The sequence below is a fragment of the Lampetra fluviatilis genome, chromosome 25, assembly GCF_964198595.1.
Source record: "Lampetra fluviatilis chromosome 25, kcLamFluv1.1, whole genome shotgun sequence".
In the NCBI taxonomy this organism is placed as follows: domain Eukaryota; kingdom Metazoa; phylum Chordata; class Hyperoartia; order Petromyzontiformes; family Petromyzontidae; genus Lampetra; species Lampetra fluviatilis.
Genome location: NC_136299.1, coordinates 9,271,506 through 9,291,612, shown reverse-complemented (window position 1 = coordinate 9,291,612; position 20,107 = coordinate 9,271,506). Strand labels below are relative to the sequence as shown.

At 41.6% G+C, this 20,107-nt stretch overlaps 2 protein-coding genes across 3 annotated transcripts in view; one reads left to right on the top strand and one right to left on the bottom strand.

Moving 5' to 3' along the window:
* AXL (AXL receptor tyrosine kinase) overlaps positions 1-2,480 on the bottom strand; it is a 72,136-nt gene extending 69,656 nt beyond the window's left edge. For both annotated transcript variants that reach the window (XM_078868211.1, XM_078868212.1), the window contains exon 1: positions 1,775-2,480. In XM_078868211.1, coding sequence (XP_078724337.1) covers positions 1,775-1,865 — 91 coding nt within the window. In that variant the 5' untranslated portion in view covers positions 1,866-2,480. The remainder of the gene's footprint in view (positions 1-1,774) is intronic.
* Positions 2,481-5,106: 2,626 nt separating this feature from the next.
* Positions 5,107-20,107, top strand: part of KNTC1 (kinetochore associated 1) — a 70,814-nt gene continuing 55,813 nt past the window's right edge. The window contains exons 1-20 of the mRNA XM_078868404.1: positions 5,107-5,173; positions 7,391-7,531; positions 7,616-7,736; positions 8,955-9,070; positions 9,538-9,616; positions 10,108-10,185; positions 11,049-11,083; positions 11,296-11,406; positions 12,402-12,495; positions 13,102-13,160; positions 14,635-14,753; positions 15,553-15,592; positions 16,038-16,140; positions 16,499-16,538; positions 17,132-17,197; positions 18,248-18,323; positions 18,751-18,876; positions 19,164-19,253; positions 19,683-19,727; positions 19,838-19,899. Coding sequence (XP_078724530.1) covers positions 7,400-7,531; positions 7,616-7,736; positions 8,955-9,070; positions 9,538-9,616; positions 10,108-10,185; positions 11,049-11,083; positions 11,296-11,406; positions 12,402-12,495; positions 13,102-13,160; positions 14,635-14,753; positions 15,553-15,592; positions 16,038-16,140; positions 16,499-16,538; positions 17,132-17,197; positions 18,248-18,323; positions 18,751-18,876; positions 19,164-19,253; positions 19,683-19,727; positions 19,838-19,899 — 1,592 coding nt within the window. The 5' untranslated portion in view covers positions 5,107-5,173; positions 7,391-7,399. The remainder of the gene's footprint in view (positions 5,174-7,390; positions 7,532-7,615; positions 7,737-8,954; positions 9,071-9,537; positions 9,617-10,107; positions 10,186-11,048; positions 11,084-11,295; positions 11,407-12,401; positions 12,496-13,101; positions 13,161-14,634; positions 14,754-15,552; positions 15,593-16,037; positions 16,141-16,498; positions 16,539-17,131; positions 17,198-18,247; positions 18,324-18,750; positions 18,877-19,163; positions 19,254-19,682; positions 19,728-19,837; positions 19,900-20,107) is intronic.

Genomic DNA, 20,107 nt, shown 5'->3' with positions numbered 1-20,107 from the left:
ACGATGCCATTAATTATCGCGACTCAGATCCAAGATTCTGGTTCAATAACCGATTGTTGTGTTCTACGTTGCAGTGCAGCGGACCGCGTGAGAACCATGGCAATGCAACACAAGTTATTGAAGGCGGATCGTGTAAAGTTCGTGTGAACAAAAATGAGGCCGAGGAACAATCGAAGGTGTCTCTGTCGGAGGGACACAACTGGGAAAACACAAACACGTTGTTGTGTAGATACCTCGGGAAGTTATTGACGGCGGATCGGGATCAAACTTACGACAATAATGGAGGTTGCTGTATGAGTTTGGGTGCTTTTGGAAACACCAATATGCCTAAAGGAGAAGGTTTTTAATCAGTGGACGGTACCTAACATTTTATGACTTGGACCAGGGCAAGTTCTGACATTACTCGCCAATCTGCGTTTGTTGTCGTGGCCAGGAATTGAACTCGGGTAGCCCGGTTTATCACTCAATATCAGCTTCTCTGCACGTTTTTCTGCGGATTTAAAATTTCCATTGTAATATTTAAAAAAGATATTGTGACAAATCTAATTAACTTGTAGCCAAAACAGTACAAGAAGTATTTGTTTTAATATCGCAGGCAACAACATTACGGGAAAGTTTTTGCAAAGTTTGACTGAAGATAAGCGCGCAAGCCAAAATACCGCACAAAGCGACGTACAGCCGAGTAAAACTCACATTCGTCAATAGCACTCCGGCCTCAAAAGAAAAATAATAGGCGACGTTTCGGCCAATGGCCCCTCTTCAAAGTACATTGTATGTGCGATGAAGAAAAGTCATTGCAAGACAACTATTATATGAAAGGCAGTGTAGTGTTATGTATGTATGTATTTTATTAGGTTTTATTTTATTATTTTATTATTTCCCTTCTACGTGACTTTACCGAAAGAACCAAGAATATGTATTTCTTATAATTGTGCCTGTGCACTACTGTCATCGCTGCCGCGTCACCAAATTACGTTTAATCACTCACACCACGCTTGCTGAATCCAATTAAAATAATTGTTGGGAGTGACACAGCTGAAAAACATGCACTGTATACCGTGGGGCAACTATTAAAGGCGAATTAGAATCAAAGAAAATACCAGGTTAATTAGACAGCAAGTTACACGTAGGCTTTCACGACCAATATTATGATTATTTCGGATTGTATCGCGTAGATATAATGCCAATAATTTGGCATAATTGGCTACGTGATCTCATTGTCTTTGTCGGGTAGCGGAGGGTAAAGTTGAATATTGTCATTATAGCTAAACCATGATACAACCCAAAAAAGAAATCGAAATTATGAATCCGAGAATAAATATTTCATATAATTACTAAATAGCTTTTGAAGAGGCGAGGGACAAAAGGATTGTTTTCTTTTTTTATCGATTTAAAGCTTTCGTGACTGCAGGGATTCATCTTCTTGGTTCTTTCGGTAAAGTCACGTGACTTTACCGAAAGAACCAAGAAGATTGTTTTCTTTGTTGTCAAACTGAATTTGATACCAATTTGATAATCATATAAGTAGCAGTGTGTCATTCCCTGCATGCGTTATCTCCATACTGTTGTTGTTCAACTTGCGTATAATTGTCTCCATCAGTGTGCACACCAGGTTTGCGATCCATAAGGCAACACGCGCATCCCGACGTCTTTTCAATCGACGTGCCGGTGTTGAAGTCCTCCGCACCTGCGATTAGCACGGTTGGCTGCGTACGGTGCAAAATAAGTTCAACGCACATACAAGGAAAGTGTAAGCTCAAGACCTCGCTCTTACCTTCAGCCGAGAAGACAGCGCTCAACAAGAACAGGGCCACCACTCCGCCAAACTTTAAGTTGCATCTTGCGACCGAGGCTTGCTCCATCATTCAGTCCACTTTCTCCCATTCACCGACAATCCAACACGCTCTTGCGCGGAATCAATCAACAGCCTGTCCTGCGCAGAGACTCATCCACCGCTCTAAAAACAAATCTTTGTTGGAACAAAATCAGAACATTGTTTTCTCTGCTTTAAATCAACTCAAGGTCCCTTCAGCTACAGCCTACGCGCATGAAACGAAGTTCATCGCAGCTTGAGAAACTCGAACGACTTAAAAAAAAACCCCAGGAGTTTGCACGACACGCTATGGATTATGTTTCGCCTGATTTGTATCGACAGTATTTGCCAGCCTTTTTGTTGTTGTTAAGTCGTACGAGAGCTGAATTTAAAGCGAGTTGGCAAAATACCGACGCTTCTATATTTCGCTGGACGATAACTTGACCACGAGACATTAAACTACTGCAAGACCTCCTTCGCATAGGAAACCATGATATGGACTGAGCAACCGGGATAGACAAATAGGTCTCCCTCTTCCACTGTGTTTACTTTTGTTGAATCAACCGAAGCCGGGGGGAGGGAGCTTTTGTTCCTCTTGCTCGCTTCACTCCATCGAATCACCACTCTCTCAATGGTCGGTGCCGTATCCGGCCGGGGGCTGGGTGAACAGGGAGAGAGAGTGGAGGCTGGATTTTGTGAGAGATGGGCGGGACATTGAAGAGGTGTAGGAGGAGGGGGGGTCACATCATGGATTAAGAGAGGGAGTGGTGGTGGTGGTGGGTGGTGGTGGTTCTTGTTGTTTTTGTGGTTGGTAGTGGATTGCGTTCAAAGTTTTCATTGAAAAAAAAGTGTTGGGGGTTTTAAATCGCTGCAGTTGAGCGCCACCTGACGGCTATTTTGAGGATTTCGATTGCAATCGGCGTGCAACTTTAATGCGGAATAGTGAAAATGAAAGACGCGAGTATCTGTGGGACCTTTTTTGCCAGTATCAAAATGGTGTGGGGGGGGGAAGAGGCTGTACCCTTCCTGGCAATAAAACAGGAGGTGTTAATATGTCCAAGGGGGGCCGTCCATAAATGACGTCACGCACCTGGGGGGTTGGGGGGTGTCAGACATTTGTGACGATGTGGGACGAGGGGGGGGGGGGAGACATGTGGCGTCACATCGAAATAAGCAACTTTAAATTAATATAGACAATACGTTCTACTTAATTAAATATACGTTTTAATACATGTTTTTTTTGGGGGGGGGGCAGAGCTTTGTGACGTCATATTTGAGGGGGGTCTGACTTTTTGTGACGCCGCGTGACGAGGGGGGGGGGGGTCAAAAATCGTCAAAAATCGCGTGACGTCATTTATGGACGGCCCCAAACACCAAATCTAATAATACCCATTTTACAAGGCATCAAGTCTGCATTAACCACACGATCGTGGAAAAACATGCTCTGATGATAATAATATATGCATTTTATTGGTTCTTTCGGTAAAGTCACGTAGAAGGGAAATAATAAAATAATAAAAATAAAACATAATTAAATAATTCTCACAACGTTTCGGCCACAACGCAAGCAGCCGTCCTCAGGTGAAGACCAGGTCTGTCGGGGAGACAGCGTCTGAATGAAACAGCACCACGCTTGGAGCGTATTTTTAAGCTGGGTTGGAAGATGAATCCCTGCAGTCACGAAAGCTTTAAATCGAAATATATGCATTGTCTTTGAAAATGAATGTCCTACACCAGCGACAGCCTCCCTCATGGCCTCGTCTCACCAGAGTGGCCGTGCAACCCAAACTATGGAACGCGTAGTCAACACACTGCGGTCTGAGCTCCTTTCGACGGAGGAATAGCAAAACTATACGATACGTCGCGATCCATAGAGACACCGAGATAGAGAGATACATTAAAGACACAAGCCACAGGAGTGCGACTGTGATCGTGCAACCCAAACTATGGACATAAGTGAGTTTTTTTGGGTTAGATCGCGTAAGTATAAATACGTCGTGATAATTGGTTTTTACCCTTTTATCTGGCAAATGAGGTACCAATGGTATAAATACGTCGTTAAACCCACCACCACCCCGGCACAGCCGACTAGTAAGGGTTGTCATGTCAACAGAACGATTAATTACAACTCGCATCATCAGGCGATCACGATAATTACTAATTGTCTGTGTCGGGTGGTGGCGGGTGTAACGACACATCGATATTTACGCGATTATAACCCAAAAACACCCTCTTTTCTGGATAATATTGGCCGTGAAAGCCTGCCACGTGTTAAACAAAACTATGGACCGCGCAGTCAACCCACTGCGGACACGACACGAAGCCCTCTCGTGGTGGCCAAGAGAGGCAGCAGAACCAGCAAGACCTCCTTCACAATTGGTTGGCATTTATTTCCTGTCACCGTGCCATGCGTAAGGTTAGAATGTCGAGACGTGTCACTGTGGTAAACAGCCATGTGGGTAAATCAGTGAGAGGGATGTGAATGGTGGGAGGACTGGACAGGGTTGGGAGTACGAATTCCAGTGATGTGATGTCGTTTGACATTTCATTTTGAAATGCAATGGAGCACATGGCCACTGCAGCAGTAATCAAAAGAGCATTGAACAGAGGTTCAATTTTTATTAGAAAGTCTAATATATAAATGTTATTCGTGTGATGTGACTACTTTGCATTGCACGTTCCTGCACTTTTCCGCGTCGGAGCATTGCAGACCGCACTGAGTTGCATGGTGTAAATTATGTTTAAAAATAATATATACATCAATTACAATTAGCTGATGTGATGAACCATGCCATCTTTCGATTTAAAGCTTTCGTGACTGCAGGGATTTATCTTCTTGGTTCTTTCGGTAAAGTCACGTAGAAGGGAAATAAATAAAAACAATTCTCGCGACGTATTGGATTGCAACACAATCAATCATCATCAGGTGTGAAAATCACAGCAATAAAATTAGAAAAAGTGGCGTTTATTTTATTTTATTATTTCCCTTCTCCGTGACTTTACCGAAAGAACCAATAATATGAAACCCTGCAGTCACGAAAGCTTTAAATCGAAAAAAAAGTCCAAAGTAGTTGTTTATAGTGTCTGATTATAGATATAAAAAAAATTGTAAAAAAATACCAAACATCAGGTAAATTGTTATATTTCATGAGAAGTTTTTTTGTTTGTAATGAATAAGAATTTAATAAACTTTGCCACTTCAGCGCCCCCTCACGGTCACCGCCTTTTCCCGCCAAATTTCGAGTGCGAGAACCCCGCTGCGTCTCGAGACCTATCGCCTCAGTCTGCAGATTAGAAGTTGTTGTTTTGTGTGTGTATGCTCCTCGTTTAACGCCGCTTGTTAGCGCTCGGCTAACGAAGGTAAGTTGGTGTTGTTGTCGTTCCCAAGTTTGCGTAAAATTGTATATATTTTTTATAAATAATGTGAGGTAATTGTTTGTGTGTGTGCGTGCTACAGTCCGTACTGTACCGCGTAAGGTTTTATCGCTTGGTACCTCCGCCCAGTATAAACGTGATACTTATTGTGATAATATATTGTATTACTTGACGTGTTTTAACATTATGAAAGTACCGCCGTCTATCTTTAATACCGTCGGGAATGGTTTTTGGTTGTGTGGTGTGTGGGCAGACTTGGCCCCGTCATAGTAACGCGGAGTTTTCGTCACTGGTTTAGCGTCGCTCATCACAACATTGGGACGCTTGAGCTGTTGAATGATTGGACTAAGTTATTATTTTTCCCCGAGTAATCGATTAACGACCACAAAACCGGTACTGTATGTACTGTATGACAATAGTGCGTTATCCACAAGAGTCGTGTGGCAATATCCATTGTACTGTACATGGCTCCCACGTCTATGCTCCCTACATCAACCCGCACTGACCAGAATGGTGAAGTATGGTCAAATGACCCCCACGTCTGATGAGGCGTGGCGGCCGTCATCCAGCAGTGGATTGACTACAGGGACGTGCACGTCCTGATGTGATCCTTGCCTTTGAGCCGTTCAGTGTTTACAGTGTCATTATATTAATGTAATTCGGATTGGCTTTGTATACAATACCTATGGGGTCGTCCATAAATGACGTCACACGATTTTGGACGATTTTTAACCCCCCTTCGTCACTCGGCGTCACAAATAGTCTGACCCCCCTCAAATATGACGTCACAAAGCTCTGCCCCCCCCCCCCCCCAAAAAAAAAACATGCTTCAAATCGCTTTAAACTATTGTCATTGTGCGTATTTAATGTGGCGCTGCACTCTGATATTGTAGGAGAAAACATTTATCAAAAAATCTATTTAATTAAGTAGAACGTGTTGTCTATATTTATTTAGAGTTGCGCATTTTGATGTACCGTCACATTTCTCCCCCCCCCCGTCACACATCGTCACAAATATCTGACCCCCCCCCCCCCAGGTGCGTGACGTCATTTATGGACGGCCCCTTAGCAGACTTCGACTTTGCCGTGCTTGCATGCAATTGACGTTACTGGGACACTCATTCTATCGTCACACTGCAGACACTCCTGAAAGTGTATTCAATAATTATATATTATATTACCAGTTCACTGCTGTCAGTAATGTGGGTGTTTGTGACTATACTTCACCACGCTGGTCAGCGGGGGTTTGTGAAGGTGGTGCCCAAGAACACTCATGTTAGCAATAATATAGTTTTTTTTGTTAGATCGCCTAAATATGAATGTGTCGTTAAACCCGCTACCACAATATCCATATTGTTATGGATATCATCCATATTATTACGGATGAAATTGGTCGCCAAAGCCTACGTGTTAAACTGATGTTAGCCGTGGCCCAGAATTGAACTTGAGTGACCGGGTTCTACACCAAACAATGTGCACCCCGAATTCCTTTTTTCCTCATGCCCTAATTCACCCCAATTCTTCAGGTGAAAGTAAGTCACAGAATAAACGCATAATTACTGGATCAGCCAATGTCCATCCATTGCTGAAGGCATCAAGCCATTACATTCAGAGTGATAACTACCTCACCTGGTATACAGGAAGTTGTGCGATCGATCCCGACCCTAACGTCTGCTGTATATTTGGAGTTTGCATGCTCTCCCCATGGTCGCGTGGATTTCTATCCGTGTTCTCCGGTTTTTCCCTCCACGTTTAGAAACTTGCTTTTAGAGAATTTTGGCTGCTATACATTTCCACACGACGATAAGCCACTTCGTTGAGCGATCGTTTGTGCCTAGATCATTTCTGAAATAGAGCAAGATATCTCGGTAAGCCTTAGCTGGTAAAATAAAAATAGTTTAGTTTTAGTTTACTTGAATCGAAGACCCTTTAGCTTCTTATCACATACATTTATGTCTATAAATTATCCTTGAAATTCGTTGGGAACAGATTTATAGAAAATGAAAGGCCAACAAAGGCACATGGGCAAGCATGGTTTAGAAAGGGTTGCTCTACCATCGACCGAAAAGGTTTCTCTACCATCGACCACACGCTATCAATTGCAGTCTGCACTAAATATGTCAAAGTACGTCTGCAGGGGTGGGGTGTGTGGAGTGTGCAAGTTCCGTTGGTGCAACGATGCATTGTCATGATTGTGGACAGGCTGACACAATGTGGACGGAGGTGGAGTTTTTGTCCGGCGAAGAACAATCTGGCACTCGCCTGGGCTGTGGTTCCAGCCAGGAACGTGGGAATGCCCTCTACCAGATCGACACACTGCTCAAGGTGTCCCCCTCCGAGAAGGTAATGTGTACTGAGAGAAGCCTTTAAAAATAAAATGACAAAGGGCTATAACACCTCGGTGACACTTTCGATTTGCTTTCACAGGTCCTCACCAGCCCACGTGTGTGGCTGCAGAGTAGCAATGCTGGTTTTATTCTAACAGTCGACAGCACTGTCACCCTACTCAGCAGCAATCAGCTGTCTCTGCTACTTCAGCTGCAGTTCGGTAAGTGGTTGTGGGCCACGTTCACAGTTCTTTGAAGATACCTTTCTACACTGCCAAGCATTGTCACGGATGCCTAAATCATGCTGCATCAGAGGTTGCAAACGGGTTTTGATTCCTTACCCGTACCCGGCCGCACCAGGGTCGCAAACGGGTACCCGTACCCGGCCGGGTACGGGTAGCCGGGTATCGGGTAGGGTATGGGTATCGGGTACCCGGTTGCGACCTCTGCTCTGCATGTACCTGATCTCATAAGATATAAGAAGCCAAGCAGGTTCCAGTTTTTGTGATCACTCCTCACAGCAGGTGTTACAGGCTGCTGTGCACTGATTTGCATGGCTAAGTATGGTCAAGTAATCCCTACGAACTGCACAGCATGGGGACACCCTCATCCCAGCAGTGAATTGACAAACGGCTGTATGTGTACATAATATCATTTACCTTGGTAACATAAGCCTTATTGATCTGTGCACCTATTCTCAGTTGACAATTTTCAACAGCATCTCAAATGACTGGTTGTTATTGATGCATTTCACTATTTTCATTATTTTGTCTGATGCTTTGTTGTGGTAATTTTCCAAAGGTCGACATCATTAACAGAAATGGCATTTTTCAGGAGAAATGGCACTCTGATTGAAGGTTAATGCTTGAGTTAACATTTCGGCATTCAACCCTAAATGCTTCTTAATCATTCTTTTTCAGAGGTTGCTGAGTTGCTCAGAGGTCAATGTGTTCAGCTGGCACCACAGAACCTGGGTTTGATCCAGACAGCCACCTCTGATTAAATCTAGTTATTAAGTTGATGGTTTTGGCCCAGTCACCAATGAATGCAAATAGATTAACGACATTAAATAATTATTTTTTGTCCTAAACTTGGATGAATACTAGCGCTGAAAATTTAAAACAATTGCATTTAAATCATGTGACAAAGCTTACTCTCTGTGACCGGGAGGGTGTAAAAGTGTTGTTCCCTACTCTATAGATTAGATATCAAAGATAATGATTTGATATTCTGTTTTGTGGGCCACTCTCCAATATGGGAGGATGCATTGTTCTGTGAAAGGTCCGACTGGGTACTTTGTCTCACGACATGATGCCTACAGCACAATCTGGATAAAGTTGGAGGAAGGGGAATATAAAAAATTAAATAATTTGCCATCTCTTTATTATTCTATTTCTCAAGTGAAACCGTTTTAACAAGATGACAATGTTTGCTCACAGACTCGCCGGTGGATGTAGTGGGGCTTTGCCAGCGAGGTCACTTTCTGGTGGTGGGTGAGAGCAGTGGTTTTCTGAATCTCATCCACGTCGCCTCCCAGCGGAAGCTGATGACCAAGGTGCCGTGTGCTGCTTAAGTGTCCCCTCGTCTCTGTTCCAAACACAAATCTCCCAAGGCAACAGTCAATTGGCACTTGCTGTACAAGCTATACTCTTTAGGACAAAGGTGGGCAACCTATGGCCCATGACTTCATCTCAAACGAGCTACGGCCACATGACGCCTACCACTTTGAAATGACCTGCAAATTATATATATCCATCGTTGCAAGCATGATAGCCACTAATCAGCTACTAGAGGGCAATTTTTTCGACCTGCCATCAATTTCGCTTTGGCTTGATCAGTGGACTTCTGTCACTGCAAGAGGCTCCTTGCAGTATATGTTAATGTGTGACCCACCAAAGGTATTGAAATTCCTATTCAGCCCACTGAAAGTTAAAGGATCCCTGTCCCTGCTTTAAATGTACCATTGTCAAAGAGTTGATTACATTAAATTCACGTGTGACCATTGCATTTTCTTTTCAACAGTGTCTTCTTCAAGGAAATCCATTGAATGGAAATGGGTCGTACATTGATCTGATACTGGAGCCAGACCCATCTCAGAATGGTAGGAGGCATATTGTTTATGTACAGAACTGCACTATATGGAATGTATCATGTGCATAAATATATGAGCTCACTGCCTATGACCAATTATGTTTTTTTGTGTTATTCGCAGTAAGAATCGAAAATGCATTGTTTCTGCCCCTCAAATTATTTTTAGTACTTGAATTCCTCAAAAGGCCATGTCTCAATGTTCAAAAACTCAAGACAGGCATACAAATATTTTTAACATTTTCACTGCAGTTCTCGTTTTGATTGTATTTGTTTTTGTTGAATCCTATAACTCATGTTATTGCTTATGTAGTTGTATTGTGTATATGACATGACGTGCCAGCTGGACTATGGTTCTCAATGTTGCATGACCTTTCTCACCTTAGCTGTCTCTTACATGAATATTTTAAAAATATTAATACTTTGGTACATGTGGTGGTGGTGTAGGTGGCTTGATAAGGTTATGTCAAGCCTGTTGTCATGCTATGGTCTGTCCACTTGCAGATGCCTACCATATGTTTCTTCTGTCGAGAAAAGGATTCTTGTGGGTGTCAAACTTGCGACTTGAGAAGCTTCAGGAAGGTAAATGTTATCGTGGGTGTTTACTAACTAACCGTGCACGACTGTCCCTAGGAACGTCCTGGTCTTAAGACTCGGCGATGAACATTGTCTTCTTCTTGGTTTTTTCGGTAAAGTCACGTAGAAGGGAAATAATAAAATAATAAAAATAAAACATAAAATAATTCTCACGACGTTTCGGCCACAACGCAAGCAGCCGTCCTCAGGTGAAGACCAGGTCTGTCGGGGAGACAGCGTCTGAAACTTTCTCCCCGACAGACCTGGTCTTCACCTGAGGACGGCTGCTTGCGTTGTGGCCGAAACGTCGTGAGAATGATTTTATTATGTTTTATTTTTATTATTTTCCTTCTACGTGACTTTACCAAAAGAACCAAGAAGATGAATCCCTGCAGTCACGAAAGCTTTAAATCGGAACATTGTCTTCATTATCATCTTTGCACCGGCGGCTTTTGGCTAGCCATCGAACAAAGATGGTCACTGCATTGCACGTTTTCTGATGTGATTCTGTGCCCATCTGGAACGCTCTTCCGATATTATGAAGCCCACTGGAGCTATGCACTTTTAAATCTGGATTGAAAACAAGTTCTACATACATACATCATTGTCATTAAAACCCAAATTTAAAATGGAATTTGGCCAAACACGACCATGCTAGACCCTCTTGAGAATGAGTTGAGAATTTATGTTGCGAATTAAGGACATCAAGTGATGTCTTCTAACTCGTAGATCGCATTCATTGCAAAGCATTAATTTTTGTTTCTTCCATTGTGTGATACGTATGGAAGGTTAATTTTGTATATGTATGCACATTTATATTTGAAATACACAAGAATAATTCGAAATGTATGTGTATGTTTGTGTTTTAGCTTTGGAGACAGCAAACATGACAACTGCCAAAGAGGTAAATATTGAATTACAATTTTGTATTTCCATCTACAAAACTGGAAATTTCCCTGAATGATCTATATTAAACTTCGTTGTGATGAAATGTACACATTCAGGAGACAACTGTAAATTTTTATTAACCCACATGAAGTAGAACATGTACTATTGAAGATGTCAACAGTCTACTTTGGAATCCCATTCATGGTTTTTTTTCTTTTCCCATAACAGTGCCAAGAAAAAATGAACATAAAGTTCATTTCAACTCAAGATGTTCATACGGACTATAACAGCCATGGCCTGGTCACATTAGTGGATGGCAGCCCACACCTGATCATTGCCGTAAGAGCTGTATTCCTTTTTTATTAAATTATAATTTATTTGCAAAGCGTTTATGTCATTTACTTTTCGATGAGTGCAGTGGTGAGATAACATTCTTAGCGAGTTGAGTTTTACTTCAACTCAGTATTTTTTTAAACTTTCATTTCTTATTGGTGGCACAGTTGTTAATGCAACAGCCAATAGGGGTCAAAGGTGGGAGTGCCTATTAAAATTGAAATGTATTTAATTGATCACCCTGGATTGGATTTTCTGACCGTTTGATAGGGCTGAACACCTTGAATACATTTGTTGGTTGGAGTACCCCATCTTGGGTAATTTGTCCAATCTAAGATGTTGGTTGACATTTTTAAACAGATAGTACCTGATAAGATTACCGACTTTAGATGTTGTATAATCTCCAATTAAATGAATGCTGTAATAGTTTATTATTTGCTCATCTACTTTGTACACGGTAATTAAAAAAGCTAAAGATATTCATTTCTCCTTTATACATGTTTAAATTATGCTTTCAGAGTGATTTACTTACGTGTTCCTGGAACTGTATTAAAGTTAATTAATCGTTGTCATGGAGGATTATGCATTATACATTCATAAGTATCGAGTCTATTCTTCATAAAAATAAATACGTTGCATTTTATTCCATGAGACTATGGGACATGTAAACCAATAGTTTTGATCAGTTTTCATGCCAAAGCCAATACTGCTGGAAAACATTTGTCCAGAAAAGTGATTCTCAATTCCAGTACTCGCGACCCCCCCCCCCCCATGGTACAGCATTCTGTGATTACCAACTATCAGGTGAATGCGGTGTGCATTGGCTTACTTGGCATATTAATAGAAAAGATTGGTTATCCTAAAACGGTGGAGCACGTAGGTCTAGAAGTCTGATGAGGCTGCTGAACTAAAATCTTATATTTATGTGCAGGGGCAGACACTTGCCTGTTAACTTACCTAAGGAGTTGTTGCTCTTCATTTCCCAAACAATTTCTACGCAGGGCAAAGGTGACATGGTGCTGTCAGAGTGGAAATTGCATACTGCGACACAGCAAGCCTCCATGCAGAGGGCAGTGGATGGACATTTTATGAATGGTAACCATGTGCAGGATTTTTTTTTCACATACATTCCTCTTTTAACATCCAGTCACCCACGAGGTGGCGGGTAACAGTGGCGCAGTTGTTGGTGCATTTTTCTAAGAGCCCGTCAACACAAGTTTCGATTTTTAGCCATGGCTAACAGTAGGCGGGTGGATTCTAAAGCAGTCCTGAGCTGCCCCTTCACCAACCCGCACTGACCAACGTGGTGAAGTATGGCAAAATATCCCCCACGACCGACTTAGCGTGGAGGAAGCCTTTCAGCAATGGATTGTAATGATTCCACTAGGTGGCATTGATACCAGATGTGTAAACGAAAGAAATTCGAAACTGCTGTGTTTTACCTGACATAAGAGGAAGAAAAACATTTATAAAATGTTCAGTGTATCCATTTGCCAATGTTTAACTGTAATTAAATAAGTGAATGCATTTGAGGCCACAAAAGGAGGAAGTGTGCACGCAAATTTAAATTTCCGTAATATGATGTTATTTCAAAATATATGCCATCACGTGAGCATCTTCAGTAGGTTTTTCATGCATATTTTTTGTGCGTGTGCCACTTTTAATGTTTTGCTTTTCTATCCTTCCTTTGCAAATGCTTAGGTGCTGGCATCCAAAAGTGCCTTGGATTCAACAACTTCATCTTCACGTTGGACGACAACGTACGTTACTTTATTCTCGCGGATAAATTGGTTGGCTTGCACTTCATGAGCAATGCCTGAGAACCATTTCTCTTGTGTGAATTTTAATTTACAGAAGAATGTAAGACTGAAATTCGACATTCAGGTCGAAGAATTGATTTGGTATGAACTGTGGGCGTTGAAGCTGTGAACTGGTGTATTTGGTTTAAAATTGAGGTCTCATGTGTTTCAGAGGCACAAGTGTTTCCTGTTGCTGCATGTTTATTAAATGCATTAATGTTGAGAACACGAATACCAGTTGGATGCTAGCTGCATTTTTTTAAATTTGAAACTAAATATTAACATGTGCCGCACTGTTACTGATGTGTGTTTTAAATGAGTATATTTTAAGATCTTTCCGCCCACACATTGGTGGCAATTGGTTTTCATGTCATACCAGGTGTTCTCCCCAAACTAATTATCTCAACCTAAATTGGGTATTTGTTGGGGTGGGGAGGGGCAGTAAAAAGGTGTGAAGTGCTTTCATCAAACATGACTGCTTGGATTAACATATTCCAAAAACCAAGATAATTTTTTAAAAAGAAATCTGCATGTGGTCTTATGCGATCACACATAGTTCGTACATTCAGGATTCCATTACATTCTGGAGTCCAAAAACACCCAGCTTCGTTCTTAAGCGAAGAGATGTCTTGTAAATTCCGGTGGAAGCACCTCGGATAAATTACCAAATGATATCAGCAAACAAGTGCCTAATCTCTGATCCCACTAAAAGAACCCCTGCATTTATCTATCTCACACAATTGTCCGCATTAAATTGAATCTGCACGTCTCATGCCAGATCCACTCACCACCCTCCACGACTGGAAATACAAAGACAGCCCATTATACGGGAACACCGACAAGATCATTGACCATATAATAAAACATTGAGAACTCTGAAAATGTAAGAGTCTTTAATGCAAGCTACCACACGACAATTTAAGCCATTTCCTGGCTGAATAATCTGGACATAAATGTGTAAGTTGCTGTTCATCCAGTCATATGCAAGAGAGTTGTTTTTGTTGGTGTTTCAACATCTTAACACCTGTTTCATTGCCAGGAATTGAGTTTGGTTCTCTTTCTGTGATCTCAAGTATTTCTCACTGCACAGAACCTCAGTGTGTACCTAGCCTGGTACTGCTAAAATGGTGGCACTCATAATAGCATTTTTTTTGGGTTATATCACATAAATATATAAATGTGTCATTAAAACCCGCCACCACCCAACACAGCCAACTAGTTAGGGTTGTCACGTAAACAGAACATGCCAATTCGTCACATTGGCGGGTATTAACGACACATGTATATATTCACGCGATCTAACCCAACAAAACCTCTTATGGATGATTTTGGTCGCGAAAGCCTACGTGTTAAATGGTGGCACTGCTAAAATATTAGCTTCACTACCACTTAGCAGTGAATGTTGTTTTTCTGTCGTTGCCTGGGTTGTGTGCAGCATACGTTGAGCATGTGGGACGTGTGTAGCCTGGTGCTGGTGTGGCAATGGCCACCCGTCTCCGTGCAGGACTTTGGCCTCGTGACTGATGGTGATCTCAAGTCGGCTGAGATGAGCAGGTCAGCCTCCACTGTGAATTCCTCTCTTGCTTCTTGCCATCATCAATCATCCTTAATCAATCCACTGCTGGATGAAGGCCTCTCAAAACCGCAGCCACCTCTCATGATCCTGTGACGCAACGATCCGTTCACCATCTGCTCCTTGCCCAACTTACTTTGGTTTTGTGTCATGCTGATAGCGACAAGTCGGTTTGCGCTGGTAGCCAACTCGCAGCCAACCTTCTCAAGTGTGTCTGTTTCTGGTTAGCCTCTCCACTTCTGGGAGTGATTCCAAGTTCCAAACATTCTTCTTTAATGGTATCAAGTGATTTTTCCCCCTAGACATCGTCTAGACCTGGTTCCACAACGATAGCCCATATAGATTTGGGTGTTGATGTTAATGTTAAGAATGTAATTGTGTCCCAGTCACATTCCCCCTTTACTCCAACCCTTACTCCCATACTACATATCTTTATTCCCCCCCCTCCTCCACCACACACACTTGCTCATGGTCAGATGTCCATTTATTTTTGTCAAGAATATTACTATTTTTGGTTCTTTCGGTAAAGTCACGTAGAAGGGAAATAATAAAATAATAAAACAATAAAAATTAGGACGTTTCGACTGCAACACAAGCAATCATCATCAGGTGTGAAATCCACAGCAAGAACATTTGAGAATTTGTATTGTTTTATATATTTATTATTATTTTATTTTTCCCATCTACGTGACTTTACCGAAATAACCAAGAATATGAATCTCACTGCAGTCACGAAAGCTTTAAATCAGAATTGTGCTTTGTTTCTTCTGTTTTGTTCAGTGTGAAACTCGTCATTATGACAACACCGAGTGAAGAAAAGGTAAGTAGTGTTATCGCAGGAGCACTGATCAGTGGTCATTCTTGTGTTGGTCTTGTATTTCTGGGCAATGATAAAACAAGCAGGACAAGGTGTTAAATCAAAATTGGCGGATCCGTTTACTCCATGCTTACACAGATATGAATGACCTCAATGGAATGATGCCTAAATCAGTTTTTATTCACAAAGGGAGACAAAACTGATTTGAAGAATTACACACCCATTCGTCTTTTATCACATGTATACAAACTGTTCAGAAAGATCATACATAATTGAATAATGGTATGTTTAGTGGCCAAAAAACCACAAGAGCAATCTAGTTTTAGAAAACGTTTTAATATTATTGTCAACTAACAATATCGATCCGATTTTTTTACAAAAGACAACTTAATGCCATTTTAATATGAAATACTATAATGTGTTGCATGTGGTTGCTATGCATGGTCAGGTGAGGTTTCTTCAGGTCTTCTCCCTCCCGGCCATGGAGCAACTGTACTCACTTGAAGTCACCAACCACTCATTCCTGGCCCGGGCAGCTATCACACAGGCAAGTCCTCTTTTTTTTATATAATTTAACATGAGCCCAGTACAGAGAATAAACCATGACTAAGGGAGGGGGCATAGAAACTCCGTGAAAAAAAAGTTCTAAACTCAGTGCTCCTGGGTATACAGGCAAGTCCTCTCAACTATGTGATACCGATGCATACTATTAGAATTTAACTATAATTTCACCAGAAAAACCTCAACGAGTCTCAGGACTCTTTATCAGGAGGGTCCTGCATTGGGATGTTCGGCCAGTACCGTTTCATGAATTATTTGGTATATGAGTGGAAACTGAAGTATCCTTGCTGGCAAACCCACGCCACATTTGGTTTGTTTTTCACACCGACTTTGCTGTTCTGCAGGAAGCCATTTACCTCCTGGAGGGCATGTACGAAGGAGGAAGCAGGTACCTGTTAATGTCACTTTGGGCTTTGTGCAAAATATTCTGATTCATTGCAAAGACCGGTGCTGATGAGACTTGTGTAAATGTCCTGAAATAAATTGTACTGTGACAGGTATGTGTACCGTGTAATGCAATGGTTAAAGTATTGCTTGTCAAAAGTGGTGGTTTGTCTCTTCCTCTTTACATTACAACTGCAGATGTTGGCAAAAGATTTGTAGGCCTATTGTTTGGGGCCAGATCATTATGCTCTGGTGTCCATAAAAACTGTTTATGAACACTTGGTTCATAAACAGGATAGCTAAAATTAGCTACTAAAAAATATGGGGGGAGGGGGGGCACTATTTTTTGGTGGTATCATTAACTGAATTGTTAGGATAAAGTTGTATTAGCTACTTATCCTATTGAAATCTGTTCATATTAATTAAAAGGTTGCCCAAAGCACAAACCAGTGAAAAGGAAACTACATTTTGTCCATTCTGCTACCAGTCGGTTTCTATATTTTTCATTATATGTTTCTTCATATAAATACATTTTGGAAAAATATCCACATTTCTTAACTTGTTAAAATACAGTTCTTGCATCCTTTAACTATCAAGGCATCCAGACGGCGCCGTCTCCATGCTGGTTCTGCGACATCTGACCGAGGCGCTTCCCGAGAACCGGTGAGTCGCATCGGCAATAAACCCAGCCTGGTGGTGAGCGTCGCGGATACTCCCCCGTGGGAAATGGCGCGGTCCACTCTGAGCAAGGCCCCCAACACATTGTGTTACCCACAATGATCCGAATGGAGCAGCCCAAGTTGATGGTTATTTGGGGGGGGGGGGGTTGGGGGGGTGTTTATCGTTATTTGACGGTGGTGTGGATTTTTCTTTTACACCAATTCCTGAGGGATAGTAGATGTGGAATAATCAATCATGTTTCACATGTGTTTTCATGGTCGTTTTGTGGTCGATAGGACATAACCTAAATGAAATATCGCTCTGCTTAAGCGAGCATGGTGAAATGCTCATGTCCTCTTCTTGGTTCTTTCGGTAAAGTCACGTAGAATGGTCTTCACCTGAAGAAGGCTGCTTGCGTTGTGGCCGAAACGTCATGAGAATTATTTTTGTAATTTAAATTTTTTTATTTTATTATTTCCATTCTACGTGACTTTACCGAAAGAACCAAGAAGATGAATCCCTGCAGTCACGAAAGCTTTAAATCGAAATGCTCATGTCCTTTTTGCAGTCCTGAGATAGTACTGGAAATTCCTCATTTACGAGTGAGTTTACCCATATGACAACCACTTTTGACTTCTCACGAATTGGTACTCGTTATCGGATCATGTAGTAGTAAATTAATACTCACTATCGGATCATAGAGTAGTCGAGACACGTGTTCTACTACTACATGATCTGATAGGCCTAATATAAAGTTGCAACGCTGTAATTTTACGCTCTGAAATTATTGTTACGTAGCAATATACATTATGAAATGTGCATTTCTAACATTGGTTTTGTAGGCACAGCAGAATTCTTTTTTTTATGGCGCATATGATGTGGCTTGAAATTTAAATCGAGCCCAGATTGCGGTTATGAGCTTTTGCTGTTGCCGAGTACCATTAGGGAGCGGTCCTATCAGCGTCCACACTTTGCTTCTGAATGGTTGTAAAAATAGCGCATTCCAACAAAACCGCTTGCTATTTAAATGACATTTTTATTTTATTTTAATAGACTGAGCCGCTTGCTGTACATGCAACAGTTTGAAGAGGCAGAAAAGTTTGCAATTCATTTCCACTTGGATGTCGAGGTACGCAATGGTTTGTGCACATGCAGCTGTTTTGTCGATCGTCATATTTATATCGTGCTTCCCATTAGTATATCTATCCCACTGCGGTGTGAAGTCTCTCCCTATGCTGTGTGGGTCCTGAGGATTTTTTTAATTAAAGTCTTGCTTTTCAATATTCTATTTGTTTGCCATTCATATACATTTTATCTTATGTGAAGTGCTCTGAGACAAACCTTTAATTGATGTGAAGTGCTCAATGTAAATAAATATTGTTAGATTTCTTTCCCCATATTTCACCGCAGTGCTTATTGCGGGTTGATGACATGAAAACGTTATGGTTACGCTTGTATCGGGAAAGATAATGCATTGTGTCAAATTGTAAAGGTGATAACAAGGTGTCGCTCTATCGGATTGTCACAACGCGGCTGACACTGCTTGCGTCTGTCAGGTGGTGTATAATGTGAAGGTGACCGTCCTACTGCAAGAGCTCACCCTGGTATCTCCTAGCAGCAAGAACGTCGAATACCGGGCCCAGCTTGCCAAGCAGGCCCGGGCCACGCTGGAGAAAATCCAGGTGACGGGCATTAACGCACAAAGCCTGGTGAACTTACAGGGAGATCCATTTATAGTTCCTCCACTAAAATAACATGGATACCTTATAGAGATACCAACATTTTATATCAAAGCTGTTACGTATCACTAAACCAATATGAATATACTTATTCGATATATTCTCTCTGTCAGCTTGCAGCCGTCGCTTTAACAATACTCATTCACCTGTGCAGGCGAACATGTCTTTAGAAATAAATGGGGTGTGTATAATCGGATTAGTCAGCCCGTATGATCTCTCACTCGATGCAGGATGACTCTGCTGTGGTGCGATACTGCCTTGACACCTGCTGGCCAAGCTTCGACGTGGCTGTGGAAGTGCTCAGCTACTGCAAGAGCAGGGTGAGAGCTCCGATCGTCGCGGTGGATACTTCACGTGGTGGATATACGTCACAAGAGCCCTTTACTGCCACAGATGTGGTGGTTCAAAAGTAGGACGGCTCGAGGGGAAACAGTAGCTCTCGCTGAAATAACTGTGGCAGGTGATCAATATTAATATGAACTGACATTCATATTCAAACAAAGCAATTTACAATAAAAGTGGAATAGCCATAGGGACATTTCCGTCAAATGCTGCTTCTCTCAACCTTTTAAATCAGTTTAATGTAATGTTTTTTAAATATATATATACACACAGGCATCCATTCTTGCTCCAAAAACTATTGCATAGTAGTCCAATATATACCGCAATAATATTGTATAATAAAAATGTAATGGACTCATACATTTCTTTTAGCGGTTTTTGAATGTGTCTACTTCTTCTCTCAACAGATTACAAAAGGCAGTGCTTGGGTGAAAAATGAGCTGATGACAGAGGTAAAGAATACGACAACGGTTATAAAAGTACAATAACATTGCACGTCTATGTAATCGTCACCGGTGAAATTGAGCCCTCAATTAATTCTGAACCATTTGCCTTCGTGCAGGTTTTACAGGTTCAGGACAGACTGATGACTTTTCACGGAGCATTCGGGGCAAATAATTTCAGGTTTGGAAAATAGCAAATATCGTTGCATACGATAGGTCATTTTGACTTTTTATTTTTTACTGAACATAGAGAATCCTTGACTCCAAAGGAAATTTTGTAACCGGTCACATGGAAGCAACTGATCACATTGCATTCTTACAGACAAATTGGCTCAAGCAAAATTAGTATTGCTTTGTTAATCCACTGCTAGACGAAGGCCTACCAACGC